This window comes from Nerophis lumbriciformis, linkage group LG34 (genome assembly GCF_033978685.3).
Source record: "Nerophis lumbriciformis linkage group LG34, RoL_Nlum_v2.1, whole genome shotgun sequence".
NCBI lineage: Eukaryota > Metazoa > Chordata > Actinopteri > Syngnathiformes > Syngnathidae > Nerophis > Nerophis lumbriciformis.
The window spans coordinates 20,783,514-20,805,190 of record NC_084581.2 but is presented as its reverse complement, the minus strand read 5'-3'; the positions used below and the strand labels follow the sequence as shown (position 1 = coordinate 20,805,190).

The 21,677-nt window shown below is 39.2% G+C and overlaps 1 protein-coding gene across 10 annotated transcripts in view; it reads left to right on the top strand.

Moving 5' to 3' along the window:
* Window positions 1–21,677, top strand: part of utrn (utrophin) — a 430,508-nt gene that overhangs the window by 252,458 nt on the left and 156,373 nt on the right. The window contains exon 1 of one of the 10 annotated variants that reach the window (XM_072912243.1): window positions 17,497–17,687. The exons of the other annotated variants lie outside the window; for them this stretch is intronic. Within the exon in view, the coding sequence (XP_072768344.1) occupies window positions 17,637–17,687 (51 nt within the window). The 5' untranslated portion in view covers window positions 17,497–17,636. Of the gene's footprint in view, window positions 1–17,496; window positions 17,688–21,677 lie in introns of those variants that run through there. 10 annotated transcript variants of the gene reach the window in all.

The window sequence follows — 21,677 nt, the reverse complement described above, 5'->3', positions numbered from 1 at the left end:
ATTTGCTCACGCAGTTGTGGACAAAGAGGTGTACCTCACCCCATCCTTTCTTGTGAAAGACTGAGCATTTTTTGGGAAGCTGTTTTTATACCCAATCATGGCACCCACCTGTTCCCAATTAGCCTGCACACCTGTGGGATGTTCCAAATAAGTGTTTGATGAGCATTCCTCAACTTTATCAGTATGTATTGCCACCTTTCCCAACTTCTTTGTCACGTGTTGCTGGCATCAAATTCTAAAGTTAATGATTATTTGCAAAAAAAAACATGATCAGTTTGAACAACAAATATGTTGTTTTTGTAGCATATTCAACTGAATATGGGTTGAAAAGGATTTGTAAATCATTGTATTCCGTTTATATTTACATCTAACACAATTTCCCAACTCATGTGGAAACGGGGTTTGTACAATTGTAGGTTTGCATTGGAAGTATGTTGTAGAAAATATAGCCCTGATCCAGTTTTAAAGTGTTTTAAGTCAGCATGACTGTGTTTTATGTTTCTGTAGATCTAATGCTAATAGGCCAGGTTTGTGTGCGTCTCCAATAACGGCTGTTGTGCGATCATATAAATATACACTGTAACTATGCAGTTGGTCATCATATACTACAACGTAGTGATGGGTAAATGACGCCTCAGTGAGTGTATGGCACACTCACCACCTGTATTAACACTGCAGCCTAACTCTGTGTTACTGTTTCATAATGGTCATTGGCTAGATTAAAAATGTCATTACATTTTATCTGCAAGTAAAATAGTTGGCAAACATATATTCATCCATCCATCCATTTTCTACCGCTTGTCTCGTTCGGGGTCACAAATAGACAGACACCATTCACACTCACATTCACACACTAGGGCCAATTTAGTGTTGCCAATCAACTTATCCCCAGGTGCATGTATTTGGAGTTGTGTTGTGTTGTGTTTTTCACTTCCTCTCCATGTTATCTCTCACGTATCTTGTTAGCACACAAAGAGGTGAATCAATAGCTGATTATCAGCAGCAGCACACGGCAGCGATAAATCCATTTAGTTTTTTTCCCTAGACACTTGGCTGTGAATTTTAGTATGCATCCTTCTTATATGACTCCATTATTGCAGGCACTCTTTGACCCTGACTTGTCTTTTCTAATGGGAGATGTGTCACATCATCTGAGGTCAGCTGTGAATTGATGTGCTCACCTCTCAATATAAATGTTTTTTCTGTCTAGGAGCTTTTGCACTAATCAGAAAGAGAAAGTGTCAGCGATTTTTATTTCCTCTGCTGTACATTAGGAGCGTCAGTGGTGGGCCGTTAGGGCCAGCAAGGCCTTCTCAGTGATCATGATCATAAATTAATAAAGTTCCTTTTTTTCATTTATTTTCCCTGAATATATCAAAATATTCATCATATTCTCTTCATCAATCAATCAATCAATCTTTATTTATATAGCCCTAAATCACAAGTGTCTCAAAGGGCTGCACAAGCCACAACGACATCCTCGGTACAAAGCCCACATACGGGCAAGGAAAAACTCACCCCAGTGGGACGTCGATGTGAATGACTATGAGAAACCTTGGAGAGGACCGCATATGTGGGTAACCCCCCCCCTCTAGGGGAGACCGAAAGCAATGGATGTCGAGTGGGTCTGACATAATATTGTGAGAGTCCAGTCCATAGTGGATCCAACATAATAGTAAGAGTCCAGTCCATAGTGGGGCCAGCAGGACACCATCCCGAGCGGAGACGGGTCAGCAGCGCAGAGATGTTCCCTGCCGATGCACAGGCGAGCGGTCCACCCCGGGTCCCGACTCTGGACAGCCAGCACTTCATCCATGGCCACCGGACCTGTGCCCCCCCCCCCTCAAGGAAAAGGGGAGCAGGGAGAAAAGAAAAGAAACGGCAGATCAACTGGTCTAACAGGGGGGCTATTTAAAGGCTAGAGTATACAAATGAGTTTTAAGATGGGACTTAAATGCTTCTACTGAGGTAGCATCTCTAATTGTTACCGGGAGGGCATTCCATAGTACTGGAGCCCGAATAGAAAACGCTCTATAGCCCGCAGACTTTTTTTGGGCTCTGGGAATCACTAATAAGCCGGAGTTCTTTGAACGCAGATTTCTTGCCGGGACATATGGTACAATGCAATCGACAAGATAGGACAGAGCTAGACCGTGTAGTATTTTATACGTAAGTAGTAAAACCTTAAAGTCACATCTTAAGTGCACAGGAAGCCAGTGCAGGTGAGCCAGTATAGGCGTAATATGATCAAACTTTCTTGTTCTTGTCAAAAGTCTAGCAGCCGCATTTTGTACCAACTGTAATTTTTTAATGCTAGACATAGGGAGCCCCGAAAATAATACGTTACAGTAATCGAGACGAGACGTAACGAACGCATGAATAATGATCTCAGCGTCGCTAGTGGATAAAATAGAACGAATTTTAGCGATATTACGGAGATGAAAGAAGGCCGTTTTAGTAACACTCTTAATGTGTGACTCAAACGAGAGAGTTGGGTCGAAGATAATACCCAGATTCTTTACTGAGTCGCTTTGTGTAATTGTTTGGTTGTCAAATGTTAAGGTGGTATTATTAAATAAATGTCGGTGTTTAGCAGGACCGATAATCAGCATTTCCGTTTTCTTGGCGTTGAGTTGCAAGAAGTTAGCGGACATCCATTGTTTAATTTCATTAAGACACGCCTCCAGCTGACTACAATCCGGCGTGTTGGTCAGCTTTAGGGGCATGTAGAGTTGGGTGTCATCAGCATAACAATGAAAGCTAACACCGTATTTGCGTATGATGTCGCCTAGCGGCAGCATGTAAATACTAAAGAGTGCAGGGCCAAGAACCGAACCCTGAGGAACTCTGCACGTTACCTTAACATAGTCCGAGGTCACATTATTATGGGAGACGCATTGCATCATGTCATGTTAGGCTCCACTGTTTTTGCGTTAGAGCTTTTATCCAATCAGAATTCAGCTAGCTTGTTGCCAGCGGTGTATGGAATTTTCCGAAGGCCTTCCGAATCAACAACACGGCTGTCTGCGCAGTGTAGTGGAATGAGGCACATACAGTTGATAGATCGTTGCGATTCCCAATCAGATCACGAGTTGTTGACACGAGGCCTTCTCGGTGGCCACATGTTGAAACGTGACTTTCACGTCTCTTGTGTTTGGATACTCAGTTGTGACTCACACAAGTAAGTATCTAGGGTTGTACGGTATACCGGTACTAGTATAGTATCGCGGTACTAATGAATCAAGAACGGTGCTTTACTCTGTTTGAAAATTACCGGTTGGCGTAATTTTATTTTTTTTTTTTTATAAATGTTTTTATTAAATTTGACAGGTATTACAATATACAATAGAACAGTAGTCACATTTTCCCCTTTTTTTCCCACCCACTTCCAAGAACAACAACCCGACACATACCCCATACACACATAACCCCCACCCCCCCCAGGTCCTACATACAGTAAGTTAAAGGTACAGTCACAAATGGAAAATAATTAGTACATCACTTTCTTCTCAACATAGGCAGATAGTAAATATACACCCAGAATAAATATAAATAAAAAAAATAAAAAAAAAAAAAAAAACTACCAAAAAGGAAGTAATTTTATTTTTTACAGGCGTGACGGCGCGTCGTCGTCACGTCATGACATTGCTGGTTTTACGAGCAGAGGAGCATGTTCGGCAGCGCATAATCATGGAGTACTTACAAGCAGACAATGTGTGTAGACAGAAAAGGGAGAATGGACGCATTTTGGCTCAAAAACTAACGATAAAGGTAAAGCTATAAGACTGAAACACCCTCAGGAAGAGGTGCTTTAAAACATGGCTAGCTAGCTAGCGGCTAAAGTCCATCCGCAATCGGCAGTGTTTTAGCTTCTTCTAAATCACTAATCTTCGCCTCCATGGCGACAAATAAAGTAAGTTTCTTACAAGTATCATTTCTGCAGGACGAGGAATAGGTAAACATGCTTCACTACACACCGTAGTGTTTTTTTTTATTTTTTTTATTCATATTATATTCATAAACTCAGGAAATATGTCCCTGGACACATGAGGACTTTGAATAAGACCAATGTATGATCCTGTAACGACTTGGTATCAGATTGATACCCACATTTGTGGTATCATCCAAAACTAATGTCAAGCATCCAAACAACATAAAAATATGTTTATTACATTTTAACAGAAGTGTAGATACAACATGTTAAAACAAAAAATAACCAGATATTAACAGTAAATGAACAAGTAGATTAATAATCAATTTTTACAGCTTGTCCTTAGTAATGTTGACAAAATAATAGAATGGGCAATGACACAATAAGTTACTGCATATGTCAGCAGACTAAATTAGGAGCCTTTGTTTGCTTACTTTTTACTAAAAGACAAGTTGTCTTGTATGTTCACTATTTTATTTAAGGACATCATTGTTCTTCGATTGCAATAAGAAACATATATTTATGTACCGTCATTTTTTTTTGTTAAAATAAAGCCATTAATGCCATTTTTTTGTCCCCTTTATTTAGAAAAGTATCGAAATACATTTCGGTACCGGCACCAAAATATTGGTATGGAGACAACCCTTTAAGTATCCAATCACAAGTTGTGAATTGTGAAAACAGGAAGTGCAATGCACACTTGTAACAAGCCACACTTAGCAAATAAATCTTTTTTAATCTACAGTTTCCGAAGGAGGGCAGTTACATTGATTAGATTGCAGATATATACTTGCAAGGCCGTTTTTAAGAAGGACAGTTTAAGATAAGCTAGATCTTGTGACACGAGGTCGGCTGACCTCCGAGCTAGCTAACCTGTCACAGCCATTAAGAGGGTTTGTCCGCCACTTCCAATCAAATCAATCAACTATGAGCGGTAACCCCGGTTTCCGATGAGAGCTGCAAATTGTAATTTAAAATATTATCTTTACTTTTTCACGTTTAATATGTTTTTACAATTATTTAAATTTTGACAGTACCACGCAGAGGTATGTTTTAATGGCGGATGTGGGTTTATTGGTTTTTAAATGCGGAGGAAAGTAGCCCGTTTTGCTCATGATTGGGCATGCGGCCCGTTAAGCTTTTTAATCTGGCCCGCCGGACATTCCCCAAAATTTTTTTAGATCTTTAAGATGGAAACTGTAGCTGCCATTATGATGTGCAGTGATGTTTTTATATGACCTTAAGTCTTGAACTATACAAAGTATTTCAATGGTTGGAATCTGCGCCTTTGCATGATATACTAGTTACTATGGTAATCTATTTAGTTACTATGGTAATCTAAGTCACAGCAGCTCAGACGAGGCACCAAGCAGTGTAGGTGGGGAGCGTTTCCACAGTGTGTTTCCAGAGCGAGCCTGAAAATGCGGGTGTCAGAGACAGACGCGGAAAGAGATTTTTACAACAAAAGTTCTAAAGCTTAGTGATGTATCAGATTGTAGGTGGGTTTTTTTCCCCCTTCGCGTTCATATTTCGCTGTGTTTGTTGCATTTGTGTTGCGTTTTGCTTGATTGTAAAATATGTCGATCGAGAGGTGGTGTGATGTTCATATGTTGTCAATATTCAGTGTTTTATCGTTCATAGTTAATATTGTAAATCCCACATTCTTTATTTAAAAAGATACAATTCCCTTCCGTTTTTTAAGGCGGTCTGTCATTACGTTTTTAGAATTCAATCAGACATTATTGTGAGGTTTTGTATTAGTGTTCCTAAAAATAGATGTACCGGGCCCGAGACACATATTTTTCTCTAAATTGGGCCCCCCCGAGTCAAAATAATTGCTCATGCCTGCTATAGGTTGTATTCGCCCGACGTCACATCCGGCTCATGAAATATGTCAGGCATGAAGTGGTGGGCCAGCGAGCGTCTGTTGTCATAGCGTTCTGGGCGGCATTTTGTTTTTCTCAAAATAATTGCCCTATACTTGCGTTGTTTTACGCTGTCGGAACATTTCAAATAGCGAAAAGGATAAAAGTTTCTTCAGACTAATAAGGAAGGATGAAAAAGTGCAAGATTTTACGACAAACGACGAGAAAATGGCAAGCACTTCACTCCAATGGAGCAGAATGATTCAAATAACGCTCAAGTTTGCAGTTATCACTTTGTTAAAGGTTTCTTTGATTTATTTTCAACGGTTAGTATTTCCCATTTATAAAACCCAAAACCAGTGAAGTTGGCATGTTCTGTAATTCGTAAATACAAATAGATTGCAATGATTTGCAAAAATTTTTCAACGTATATTCAATTGAAAAGTCTGCAAAGACAAGATATTTAATGTTTGAACTGAGAAACCTTAATTTTTTCCCCCCAAATAATCATTAACTTAGAATTTAATGGCAGCAATACATTGCACAAAAGTTGGCACAGGGACATTTTTATCACTGTGTTACATGGCCTTTCCTTTTAACAACACGTTTGGGAACTGAGGAAACCAATTTTTGAAGCTTTTCAGGTGGAATTCTTTCCCATTCTTGCTTGATGTACAACAGTCTGGGTTCTCCGTTGTGGTATTTTAGGCTTCATATTGCGCCACACATTTTCAATGGGAGTTAGGTCTGGACTACAGGCAGGCCAGTCTAGTACCCGCACTCTTTTAGTATGAAGCCACGCTGTTATAATACGTGACTTGGCATTGTTTTGCTGCAATAAGCAGGGACGTCCATGATAAAGTTGCTTGGATGGCAACATATGTTGCTCCAAACCCTGCATGTATTTACGATTTACACAACTTGCCAACTTCACTGGTTTTGGGTTTTGTAAGTATTATCTTGATATCATTTGTATTTCATCTTGTTTCGGAATTCTTAAAACGCATGTTTGCCACGAGTGTTTCGAAAGCACAAACTAGGCGAGTCCAAATAAAAGAAAGCGTGAGAAATGTAAGCAAAACCTAAAAGAGTTACGTTTTTACCAAAGGCAGCAATCATAAATTGAAGCTTTCAGCACATACACAATGTTGAAATATATAGTTATATTTTGATAAAGACAGGAAAAAACACGCGTACTCGTAAACGGCGCAAGCAACATCAATAAAGCAACAAACATGTCCGTACACAAGAAGTTAAATCATGAAATACAACCTTCACCCGAGGAAAAACGATGCATGGTTTATCCGGGAGAGTCTTGATACCAATTTCCTTGACCCAGCCACACACAAAGAAGTTGCAGATCTTCATGCTTTTTAAAGTTTTCATCCGTTTTGTTGTATAGAATGATGTCTGGAGCACAAGATAGTTGGTTATGTCTGGAAACGCGATAGACAGATAATCTTTGGGATCACTCGACATATATATATATATATTTTTTTAGTTGCATAGTTAGGGTTTTTCTGCTTGTATCTGCTTTTTTAATGGTAAGATCTAGGCCTCTTGCGTACTCCGAGAGTTCGCACTCTGCTGCACACTAACCGTATTGGTTTTGGTGGTCAACCCCTTCGTTTACTTCCGCTCAAATGTCACGTGACGAAATACAACCTATTGACTCGAGGTGATTCAATGCCTAGTAGTGCGCAAATGTGTTTCTGTGTAGTATTTCTCCAGCTGTGGTCATGCGGTGACATAAAACATGGTTTAATGAGAGGTATTTATTAAAGTCGGACTGGGTAGGACATCACTGAAGGCCTAGGTGTGAAATTCCCGGCCCGCCACTGGATAGCGTGTAGTACAGTATGTGAGCGAGACCATACAGGTGCCAAATTTTGACATATAGCCTGCTATTTAGTAGAAATAGGCTCCGGGGTGTGCTTGTACGCTTGTGTTCATGTGCTTAGTTTGTGATCTTGTTACATGCTTGCCTAAGTCTGTGTAGGCAGCATCACATCTGCTCACCTCGCATGGCAAGTTGTTCTGCTGCCTTCTGCCGACTCGTTATTTCAATTTGCCCCATTAAAATATGGTATTTTGTCACTCTTCTTCCTGTTTTTTTTTGCCACAAGATAAGCATCATTTCTTATTTGTGTTGCTTCACATTGAGTTCATTTCACGTGCATATATTGTGTTTGTAACCATTTAAATGTGTGTATTAATGCCTTACTGAGGTTTTTTTTGTCAATTCTACTAGCAGTTGCAGTTCTCAGTGTTGACCACCGGGAGTATAGAGAATTTGTCGTATGTCCAATATTTTTTATTTTGAACACAGGTTGTGGTTTTATTTGCATCAGGTAAAAATGTTGTGTGTTTATAGCAGTAGGTCTTACCATGGGTTGAATGTCATGCAGTGCATTCGGAAAGTATTCCCAGTGCTTTACTTTTTCCACATTTTGTTATGTTACAGTCTTATAAATTCATTATAAATTCAAATTATACACACAATACCCCATAATGACAATGTGAACGTTTTTATTAATTTTATTTTGCACATTTTTTCAAAATAAAACAAATAAAAAAATCACATGTAGATAAGTATTCACAGCATACTTTGTTGATATACCTACAGCCTCAAGTCTTTTGAATACGATGCCACAAGTTTGGCACACCTGTCTTTGGGCAGTTTCGCCCATTCCTTTTTGCCCATTCCTCTTTGCAGCATCACTCAAGCTCCATCAAGATGGATAGGAAGCATACATTTTTATCCAAGATGTCTCTGTACAATGCTGCATTCATCTAAGTCAGGGAGGTGACCCAGAACCTGATGGTCACTCTGTCAGCGACACAGCATCCCTCTGTGGAGAGAAGAGAACCTTCCAGAAGGACAACCATCTCTGCAGCAATCCACCAATCAGGTCTGTATGGTATAGTGGCCAGATGGAAGCTATTTCATAGTAAGTCGTTTGCCAACATGCACCTGAAAGACTCTCAGACCAAGAAAAACAGAATTATCTGGTCTGATGAAACAGATATTAAACTCTTTGGTGTGAATGCCAGGCATCATGTTTGGAGGAAACCAGGCTCCGCTCATCACCAAGCCAATACCATCCTTACAGTGAAGCAAGGTGGTGGCAACATCATGCTTTGGGGATGTTTTTCAGCAGCAGGAACTGGGAGACTAGTCAGGATAGAGGGAAATATGAATACAGCAATGTACAGAGACATCCAGGATGAAAACCAATGCTTTTTATTCAACATGATGGAGCTTAAGAGGTGCTGCAAAAAGGAATGGGTGAAGATGCCCAAAGATGTGTGTGCTCAGCTTGTGGCATCGTGTTCAAAAAGACTTGAGGCTGTACTTTCTGCCAAAGAATGGAGGAAAGGCTGTGAATACTAATGGACATGTCTTTTTTAGTTAGTTTTTTTATTTTTAGTACATTTTCTATTGGCATTATGGGGTATTGTCTGTAGAATTTTGAGGACAAAAATGAATCCATTTTGGAATGAGACTATAACATAACAAAATGTGGAAAAAGTGAAGCGCTGTGAATACTTTTGGATGCACTGTTAATAAAATATTGTGCACAAAGACAGTTAAGTGTCTCTTAAACTGACGTTACTATTTGAAAAACTAAACAATCGAAAATAAGAAAACAAAAGAAAATACTTTAAAAAAATCATGAGAATGCCATACTATCTATATTTGATGCTTGTTAATTCTACACCACCATTATTATACATTATCATGAAAAAATGGATTGTTACATTCATTGCTACTTTTTACACTCACGCGAAACAAATAGAATTAAATAAATATCTCAGAAAATTAATTAAATTACCGGTAGATTAAATTAAATGAAATAAGTTTAAATTTAATTTTTTTATAAAATATTAAAAGCAATACAGAAAACAAAATCAATCAATTAATCAAAGTCTATTTGTATAGCCCTTATTCACAAGTGCCACAAAGGGCTGCACAAACCACAACGGCACCCCCGGATCTGCACCCAGGGAAAATGTCAAGTCAATGGGTCAAGTCATTTCAAAGAAAAAATCAGTCATTAACCACAGACTGAATGATGTCAAACATATAACTAGTAGTGACATAACATAACTACTGTAAAACTTCTTTAATTTGTCATCCTATTCCACATTTTTTTTTTTTGCCATTAAATTATCCCTCCAATCACAGCAGTCTCGGCGTCAGCTCATTCATATATTAGACACAAACAGAAATTCCACACGCCGTCTCGTTGTCGGCATGAATCAAAAATGCTGTTTAAAGAGCCTCAAGTATGTAGATCTTTTTAATTAGCGAAAGCGTACTTCAAAGTCTTCTTCTTATGAATATTCAACCTTGTATTTGTCTTTTTTCTCTCCTCTCTCTTGGCTTCACAGCCATCTGTCTGCTTGTCTTTGATGTGCACCACATGTCTCGACAGTTTTTGTTCCTGATGCCAGCGTGTATTGTCACAAACACATCTTTAATGTATGTGGTGCAAGGTAATGGATAGCCCCAAAGATGCTTCCAAGAGCCACACAGCAGACAAACATGCCATTTCTAGAACTCAGACTTATATAAAAACCCCGTTTCCATATGAGTTGGGAAATTGTGTTAGATGTAAATATAAACAGAATACAATGATTTGCAAATCATTTTCAACCCATATTCAGTTGAATATGCTACAAAGACAACATATTTGATGTTCAAACTCATAAACATTTTTTTTTTGCAAATAATCATTAACTTTAGAATTTGATGCCAGCAACACGTGACAAAGAAGTTGGGAAAGGTGGCAATAAATACTGATAAAGTTGAGGAATGCTCATCAAACACTTATTTGGAACATCCCACAGGTGTGCAGGCTAATTGGGAACAGGTGGGTGCCATAATTGGGTATAAAAACAGCTTCCCAAAAAATGCTCAGTCTTTCACAAGAAAGGATGGGGCAAGGCACACCCCTTTGTCCACAACTGCGTGAGCAAATAGTCAAACAGTTTAAGAACAACGTTTCTCAAAGTGCAATTGCAAGACATTTAAGGATTTCAACATCTACGGTCCATAATATCATCAAAAGGTTCAGAGAATCTGGAGAAATCACTCCACGTAAGCGGCATGGCCGGAAACCAACATTAAATGACCGTGACCTTCGATCCCTCAGACGGCACTGTATCAAAAACCGACATCAATCTCTAAAGGATATCACCACATGGTCTCAGGAACACTTCAGAAAACCACTGTCACTAAATACAGTTGGTCGCTACATCTGTAAGTGCTAGTTAAAGCTCTACTATGCAAAGCGAAAGCCATTTATCAACAACATCCAGAAACGCCGCCGGCTTCTCTGGGCCCGAGATCATCTAAGATGGACTCATGCAAAGTGGAAAAGTGTTCTGTGGTCTGACGAGTCCACATTTCAAATTGCTTTTGGAAATATTCGACATCGTGTCATCTGGACCAAAGGGGAAGCGAACCATCCAGACTGTTATCGACGCAAAGTTCAAAAGCCAGCATCTGTGATGGTATGGGGGGGGCATTAGTGCCCAAGGCATGGGTAACTTACACATCTGTGAAGGCACCATTAATGCTGAAAGGTACATACAGGTTTTGGAACAACATATGCTGCCATTTAAGCGCCGTCTTTTTCATGGACGCCCCTGCTTATTTCAGCAAGACAATGCCAAGCCACATTCAGCACGTTACAACAGTGTGGCTTTCCTTGGCCGCCTGCAGTCCAGACCTGTCTCCCATCGAAAATGTGTGGCGCATTATGAAGCGTAAAATACTTCAGTCTCTGTTGAGAGACTGAAGCTCTACATAAAACAAGAATGGGAAAGAATTCCACTTTCAAAGCTTCAACAATTAGTTTCCTCAGTTCCCAATCGTTTGAGTGTTGTTAAAAGAAATGGTGATGTAACACAGTGGTGAACATGCCCTTTCCCAACTACTTTGGCACGTGTTGCAGCCATGAAATTCTAACTTAATTATTATTTGCAAAAAAAAAAAAGTTTATGAGTTTGAACATCAAATATGTTGTCTTTGTCGTGCATGCAATTGAATATGGGTTGAAAAGGATTTGCAAATCATTGTATTCCGTTTATATTTACATCTAACACAATTTCCCAACTCATATGGAAACGGCGTTTGTAATACCATCCATCCATCCATCCATTTTCTACCGCTTATTCCCTTTTGGAGTTGCGGGGGGCGCTGGAGCCTATCTCAGCTACAATCGGGCGGAAGGCGGGGTACACCCTGGACAAGTCGCCACCTCATCGCAGGGCCAACGCAGATAGACAGACAACATTCACACTCACATTCACACACTAGGGACCATTTAGTGTTGCCAATCAACCTATCCCCAGGTGCATGTCTTTGGAGGTGGGAGGAAGCCGGAATACCCGGAGGGAACCCACGCAATACCAATTCAGTGAAATAATTTCTTGTCTCCGCAGTACATATTCATGTCTTCATAGGATGAAATGGACATGTAAAAAATAGTTTCCAGGGTTATCATGTGACCTTTATGAACAGTTAAAGCATATGTTGTAAGTAACATTTTAACTCTTGTGCAAGTGGTAAAAGAAGTTAACCACTTTTGAAAGACATTCTGACATTTTTGACTGCCATACATGTCCAAAAAAAGTTAACCGCAGTTTAAATAACTTGTTAACATGAATACAAGGTAAGTCGTGTTACACAAAGACAAATCAGAACGATGTAAAGGCTGTTCTTCTTTTATTACCTTCGCTAGGGGTCTCTAAGTTAGTTAATACATTAGAAACATAACTCAAAAACTTATGAGCGGATTTTCATTCAACTTGCAGGAAATATCAGAAATGCAATAAAGAACAGGTGACTTCCTTTTGGGGCTGATGCATATCCGTGTCTGGAATTAGGAAGTGAGGGGAGTGAGCAGCAGCAGTGGCTGCACTCAGGAATCATTTTGGTGATTTAACCCCCAATTCCAACCCTTGATGCTGAGTGCCAAGCAGGGAGGTAATGGGTCCCATTTTTATAGTCTTTGGTATGACTCGGCCGGGGTTTGAACTCACAACCCACCGATCTCAGGGCGGACACTCTAACCACAAAGCCACTGAGCAGTTGTCTAAACCTAATTGGTTCTTTGACAGGGTTTGTAAATGGAAAAGTGTGTCTATTGTTTCATTATTTTTTTTTCCATTTATTTATTTATTTCAGGCAATGACATAAAAAAGTACAAAGTTGACAACACATAATAATATAAATTAATATAGTGCAAAAGGTAATGTATAGTATGTAATGCATGATTGTCCAGTTTTGCCTGAAAGGGAGTGGGAAGAAGATAATTTATTTAATCCCACCTCCAGTTCTCCATTTAGTGATTATTCACATGGGCTTCACTCTTACTTTGTTCAGGGATTATAATACAGATGTTGTATCATAGTGGCATTACCACAGGTTACAATCATTATTACACTGTAACAATAATTTGTATTCAACAATGTATGCACAATGAATATACCAACAATGGTAATAGACAACATAGCAATAATGGCAAGGAAACATTGAGCACATGTTAACACTTTGAGACAGAGTACAGCAGCAGGTCAAATTAAAGACCCTCATCTCTATATTTGAACCAGACCCCATGTTTGTATAATAGTTTAAATCGATTAATAGTTTGGCATTGCTTGTGTTGTAAGTCCAGTTTGTTCCATAGTTTTACTCCGCATACAGACACACAAAAACGTTTACGAGTGGTTTGAGCTCTCTGCAATAAGAAATATCCAAAGTCTCTCAAGTTATGAGCCTGCACTCGTCTTATAAAAAAACGTTGTAGATTAGGCGGCAATAATTTGTTAAATGCTTTATATAAGATTATTAATGTATTATATTTAACAAGGTCATCAAATTTGAGCAACTTTGATTGCATAAACAGATTATGAGTATGTTCTAAAACGTTGTGAATGATCCGCACTGCTCTTTTCTGTAATATGATCAGAGGATGAATTGTGTTGTGGTAAGTATTCCCCCATACTTCAACACAGTATGTAAGGTAAGGGAGTACCAAGGTGCAGTATAGAGTACGGAGTGCATTTTCATTGAGGTATAGTTTTGCTTTGTTTATAATTGAGAGGCTTTTACAGATTTTTGTTTTAATGTGTCTGACATGAGGTTTCCATGGTAGTTTGTAGCAAATGTATCCTTAAGAAACAATGTAAACATGACTAATTGGTTCCAGCCTCGACAAAAGTACATATTTTAGTAATTGTTTGCACACTCTCAACACAGTCAAATGCGCTATAGTGCACTACAACAACAACTAGCTGAACTGTCCTCATTTTCAGCCACCCTGCACACACGCACAAACACACATACACACACACACTGTCACTAGTTATGTGGTGCACTCGTAGTTTGAAATCACAAAACTCCTTAACTTTAACAGCCAGGTCACTAGAATGATTAATAAAAGGAAAATAAATTCATTAATTTGACCTTATTGGTGAAGAGAGAAGGAAGGGGAGGAAGCAGTGTCGTACAATGCTGTGGATACTCGTTCTAATCCTGAATTTTTCAAACCACACATCGCTTGTCCATTTTCCGGTGTTTTGTCCAAATACCTAACGCTACTGAGCATGCGCACGCATGAGCATCTGTGCTAATTGTTTTCCCGAGTTAAATACCAATCGAAATGAGGGGGCCCTACAAGTAAGTCATTATTTTAAAATATATATTTATCTTATAGCGTCTCCTGACCAGTAGGCATGTAGAAAATTACAGCGTGAGGAAGTTCACATTGACGCTAACAATGGTAGCCTACATTTTCGTTTTTGTCGCTGTTTAAACAGATAGAAATTTCAGTGAAAGCAATGAAGCGAAAACAAAGGTTGTGTGTGTACCGAGGAACTACGACAATAAGAGCCGTGCCCAAACGACTACCTAGCAGTAGCGGAAACTTTATTTGATTAATAAATAGACTTGTCAGAATGTGCTACCTCTACATCATATAAATAATACAATTATAGCCATTCCACAGTGGGGACGTTATTTAATATCGAAATTGGCATTTCAAAACTTAACGTGGCATTATTTGACACGGCCGCGTAAATTGAGACAACGCTATCAAATTATGCAACTGGTAGCTTTTTCCGACGAGGCGACTCATTTCGACAGAACACCGTGAATCATATTAAGCCAGAAAAATTAGATAAATGCTATAAAATAACTTTAAAAAACACTTAAAAACACACAAGGTCGCTGGGCAGCATAGCTAGCGATTACACTTTTGAGCTGACAGCACCGGAGATTGATAAGCCCGCCTGCAGTGCTTGTGCTGCTGGGCACAAAATGTCTTCCCTGCAAGGCACACCATAAATAAATGAAAGTTTGTACACTGAGACAAGGTTCGAATAACAAACCATATTTTTATTCGGTCTTTGGCTCGTAAATCGAGGTTCCACTGTACTTAAAAATCATAGGATGCAAGGGTCCTCTTTGATATTTATATTTTTTTAAATCTTAAAACGTTGTAGTAATATTAAAAAAAATAATAAAAAGTTGTACAAATATGAAATACAAAATGTTATGTTATTTTATGTCATTAGTGTCAATATTTCAGTTATTTGTTTTTCCATTTTTACTGTTTTTTGGTGCAGCAACTCGCAAGCTGCAAATTTGGAGACCGCTAACTTAGTCATATTTTACTGACCAACCAGAACAGTGTACTACATCTGTTGCTACACTTTTTCACTTTGCCATAATGGTACCCTTCTGTGTTGGCATGACAAAAAAGCCAAATTGTTGACATTTGTGTCTAATAGACCAAAAACAAATGTCCACTGCTGAGGTTGTTGGTTTTCTGAAGGTTATTGAAAAATTATATTATATTATTCAATTATATTATAAATGATTCTCCCCTAACTTTTTGAGCTGCGTTGCTGACTAACAATCAATCAATCAATCAATCAAAGTTTATTTGTACAGCCCTTAATCACAAATGTCTCAAAGGGCTGCACAAGCCACAACGACATCCTCGGCTCAGATCCCACATCTGAGACAGATAGACAGCCCCCCAAAAAACTGCAGTACATAACCTGGCAGAGGTAATTAATCAAAGGATAAATGAAATCGAAGCATTTTTGTTTCTTCATTCGCTTCCAAGCAGGCTGCAAGACGGTTCACTTTTAGCATCTGGACGCGATTGTGAGTGAACCCTCTTGTCAGTTATCCACTCTCTTTGTCTGTGTGGGCTGCTTGCATACGCACACAAAGAAGTTTGACCTTTTAACGTAAACAGAAGGCAACACAGGAAAAATGATCTGGATCAGTCCCGAAACCAAATCAGTTGATTCTTCTGACATTTCTCCCAGGGCGGGCAGTGTCCCCACATCTGCGGTACCCTCCAAGGTTTCTCATTGTATCCCATTGGGTTGAGTTTTTTCTTGGCCTGATGTGGGATCTGAGCCGAGGATGTCGTTGTGGCTTTGAGACACTTATGATTTAATGGCTATATAAGTAAACTTTGATTGATTGATTGATTGACATTTCCTGAACATTTCGTCGAAATCCAACCTTCTTTGTTTTACTTTGAATTTTGGTTGAACTCTAAAATCGAATGACTTCTGGAGTATTGGACGTTTGGAAATCCCTACTCACTTTATGAACTCAATCACCACTTCATCTCATATCCATTCTCTCGCTTCTTCCTCCACTTTTCACCACCTCAATGTCTCTTGGTACGCCTCAGAAGCGCCACCTGACACACGCCAACCACCCATGCAGGCCATCTCAGGAAATGGGCGTGTGGTGTGTCAAACTATGTCAGGGGAAAGAGTGGGTGGGAGTGCGAGAGCGAGTGAGAGGAGGGGAAAGGGAGGATACTGATTAAAATAATAAACAGCTGTGAAAACCAGTGGGGCTGCTGGTGGCCCGCAGAGCCACCGAGGCTGCCAGCGGCACGCGGATCCAGCCGCTACCGCGCCCAGGGACCCCATTGATCCACGAAGGAATCAACTTCATGTCTGTCGTCATCTCAAGGACTGGTAAACTTGGCGACGTGTGGTCCTGGCTGGTCCATGAGGACTCTATGAACACGTGGCTTTGAGTTCCAGCGCAAGAAAAAAGCATTCTTTGACTAAGTGCTCTAGTCATGGCAGTGATTAGGGGGTGTGCAGTAGAGCGAGAGCAGACACTGAGGTGACTCTGTGTCCACCTTTGGGGAATGGACCATGTGCTTCTTTGTTTGGATGTAAAATAAGGTTCCATTTATCGGAGGTCCTCCATGGTGGACATCACGCCCTGCATGCCCAAAAAGGAGGCTCTGTTTATATCCCTCGAGAAAAACCCTTATCTCCAATTTGCAGACTTCCATTTCAAGATTTGTTGGATTCCCCATTCCTGGCTGCAAATTATGCGCTGTCATAATTTAGCTGTGACTCTGTCAAAGCTCCAGCACCACCCGTCGTCCTGCTAATCCCGATCACGGCTGCTTGCAGGGGTAGCTGTTTTCCTCGCCATCTTGGCTTGGATGTGACTGGATCTGGTTATCCATGAGTGGTTTAAGTGGGATCAAGACCTTGGATTTCTTTCAATTTTAAGCGTAGCTCTTGATTGGAACCTTTTATTTGGTTTCCAACCAAAATTAGAGAGGATGTAGGGCTGGGCTTGATGTTTCCAAGAAGATGTAGGTGGATTGGCTCATCCTTGAGTGTGATGTGTGAAGTGGGATCAACGCATTGGCTTCTTTTGGATTTAAGATTGGCTCTTGTACTGAACCTTTTTGACGGCAACTTTGGATGAGAGTGGAGAACATGTAGGGCTTGGAGAGAGTGGGAGGAACCAAAGCACACACTGCAATATGATTGGTTTGAATTTCAGCTTGCAGGAGCTCCTCGGCAAGTTTGAACAGGTATTTATTTGCTTCTTCCCGCTGCGTTTCGGCCTAAAATTTGCCATTGACATTTTGAACTTCCCAGGAAATGTGTAAACATTCTCCATCCTCCACTGGAACTGTATGTGCTTTGTCCAGTCATTGAAATAGAATGTATAGAGAGTCTTTGATTAGCTTCAGACGCAAGGCATTGATTTACTGTAGCTGATCTTTTTTTGTTAGCATGAAATTAAAAGTTAAACAAATAAGGCTCATTTTGAAAACCGAGCAAAATAACTATGTTTGAAAAAAGACATTATACTCTAGGGTTTAGAGATGTCCGATAATATCGGCCTGCCGATATTATCGGCCGATAAATGCGTTAAAATGTAATATCGGAAATTATCGGTATAGTTTTTTTTATTATCGGTATCGGGTTTTTTTTGTTTTTTTTTTAATTTTTTAAAATTTGTATTAAATCAACATAAAAAACACAAGATACACTTACAATTAGTGCACCAACCCAAAAAAACTCCCTCCCCCATTTACACTCAATGACACAAAAGGGTTGTTTCTTTCTGTTATTAATATTCTGGTTCCTACATTATATATCAATATATATCAATACAGTCTGCAAGGGATACAGTCCGTAAGCACACATGATTGTGCGTGCTGCTGGTCCACTAATAGTACTAACCTTTAACAGTTAATTTTACTTATTTTCATTAATTACTAGTTTCTATGTAATTGTTTTTATATTGTTTTACTTTATTTTTTATTAAAGAAAATGTTTTTAATTTATTTATCTTATTTTATTAATTTTTTTAAAAAGTACCTTATCTTCACCATACCTGGTTGTCCAAATTAGGCATAATAATGTGTTAGTTCCACGACTGCATATATCGGTTGATATCGGTATCGGTAATTAAAGAGTTGGACAATATCGGAATATCGGATATCGGCAAAAAGCCATTATCGGACATCCCTACTAGAGTTGTATGGTATACCGGTATTAGTATAGTACCGCGATACTAATGAATCATATTTGGTACTATACCGCCTCTGGGATGTACCGGTCTGCCATCCCCCCTGCGTCCCAGTCATCGTCACGTCATGACATGGCATGTTCGGCAGCGCACAATCACAGTGTACTTTAAAGCAGACACAGTGTGTAGACAGACAAGGGAGAACGGGTGCATTTTCACTTCAAAACTAAAGATAAAGGTGAACTTATGACATTGAAACGCCCTCAGGAAGAGGTGCTTTAAGACATGGCTAGCTAGCTAGCGGCTAAGTCCAGCCCCAGTCGTCAGTGTTTTAGCTACTTCTAAATCACTAATCCTCGCCTCCATGGCGACAAATAAAGTAAGTTTCTTAAAAGTATCATCCCTGCAGGACGAGGAATAGCTAAACATGCTTCACGACACACCGTAGCTCCCTGGCGTCAAAATGTAAACAAATGCCGTTGATGGATCTACACCTGACATCCACTGTAATGATACCAAGTACAGTAGCATATCTCGTCAATACTACTATGATTATGTCTATATTTTTTGGTAGCACATCTTCTTTTGTTTATTTTACATTTATATTATATTTATAAACTCAGGAAATATGTCCCTGGACACATGAGGACTTTGAATATGACCAATGTATGATCCTGTAACGATTCCCGAGGGCGACACCACTGCTGCCCACTGCTCCCCTCACCTCCCAGGGGGTGATCAAGTGGATGGGTCAAATGCAGAGGACACATTTCACCACACTTAGTGTGTGTGACAATCATTGGTACTTTAACTTTAACTGTAACGACTGGGTATCGGATTGATACCCACATTTGTGGTATCATCCAAAACTAATGTAAAGTATCAAACAGAAGAATAAGTGATTATTACATTTTAACAGAAGTATAGATAGAACATGTTAAAGAGAAAGTAAGCAGATATTAGCAGTAAATGAACAAGTAGATTAATAATTAATTTTCTAACACATGTCCTTAATAATGTTGACAAAATAATAGAATGTAAAATGTCACAATATGTTACTGCATATGTCAGCAGACTAATTAGGAGTCTTTGTTTGCTTACTTACTAATAAAAGACAAGTTGTCTTGTATGTTCACTATTTTATTTAAGGAGTAAATTGCAATAATAAACATATGTTTAATGTACCCAAAGATTTTTTGTTGAAGTAAAGCCAATAATGCAATTTTTTGTGGTCCCCTTTATTTAGAAAAGTACCGAAAAGTATCGAAATAATTTTGGTATCGGGACAACACTACTATACTCCAACCAGCATCCAGCAAAAACACGTCCACACTCCTGTCTGTGTTTCTGATTAGACATTTTGGTTGATGTCCGCCATCTTTTCCAACCAATCTTGCTAAAATTTGACAGACGTGTGCTTTTCCGTTAAAAGTGTGGGCCAAATTTTGTAGTGATTCAGCAGGTGTTGTGCAGAGTGTGTGAGAAATTTCAAGTCAATCAGACCTGAAGGCAGACAGAAGCAACACAGTAAGGGTGCATGTTTTGTCAAATTTTAAAAATTTTGGGACTAGTTAAGTTACAAATACATAAAGTCATTACTCACAAGTTATTTGTACGTATGATTGTACAGTAGTTATGCTTTGAGTTTTTTTTGTCTGTGCAACTAACTGTCTCTCCTGTATTTTTGATTCCATTTCACACGAATAGAGCATGAAGTGTGGTCAAACAAGAAGCCTTTTGTTGCACACTATCCCTTTCGTCACACTAATATTTTGTTTGCAGTGTGTGTGGGTGTGAGAAGTCAAATTAGTCTTCTCAGTGTATAACATTGTAAATGGAGCTTTTATTAATACATACATGCCCTGTGAATGCCCATCTGTCTTGTATGTGTGTTCTTATAGTTGTTATTTCCAATGGACGTGCTAAAGTTGAAGAAATAAAAGCAAGCACTTGGCTAATGACTTGAGTCACGACCAGCGGGCTATGTTAGCAACATGAATCTTTTCTTTTGAGCTGCGGTGTGTTGTCATTGTATGCATGCCAATCATTTAGTGCATGTCACAAACACACGCACTTGCTTTTTATATCTAATGAGTAGATTCCCTTTTTAGTATTCAAAGGAAAAAGGCACTACAATAAACATGCATCGGAGCACTAAAAATATAACATTTTAAAAGCCTTCTGGCTGTAACTGAGCGCCTTGAATATTTGGATAAAATACTCTTTTCATTTGTTTGTTTCTGTTTCGTGCTTCAACTCAATGATCTTCTGATAGACGTTGTTTATTCATTCTTTAATTGCATGCAGAGTCCCACAGAGATACTTTCTACGACCTCTCCGTAATGTATGAATGATGCACACATCTTACATGTCAGTATACAACACATTAAATATGCCTTTACATTCTCACATATCGTTTCTTACTAACTGTGAGCACTAAATATGACAGAAGAGTTTTTCTCGAATCAAAATTGGCACAATCCAAATTGTGAACATGCTTTTTTTGCCATAGCAGAATATGATAAAGCGTATGTAGCACTTGGCTTCACTGTAACCACGGTGGGAGCTTACAACCTGATGGAAAGGTATAGTTATAACTATTTTATAGGCAAATTATCCATGGTGGAGAGTTGGAGGGGGGGGGATATTCCTGGTGGGGGCATGACAGAAAATATTTGCGAAGCAATTAAATATAAATGATGTTCATTCTTGAAATAAGCAGACATTTTCTACAATCATAAGGTTTTATGCTAATTGCAATGAATACACAAGCAACAACTTAAAGGCCTACTGAAACCCACTACTACCGACCACGCAGTCTGATAGTTTATATATCAATGATGAAATCTTAACATTGCAACACATGCCAATACGGCCGGGTTAGCTTACTAAAGTGCAATTTGAAATTTTGCGCGAAATATCCTGCTGAAAACGTCTCGGTATGATGACGCCTGCGCGTGACGTCACGGATTGTAGAGGACATTTTGGGACAGCATGGTGGCCAGCTATTAAGTCGTCTGTTTTCATCGCAGAATTCCACAGT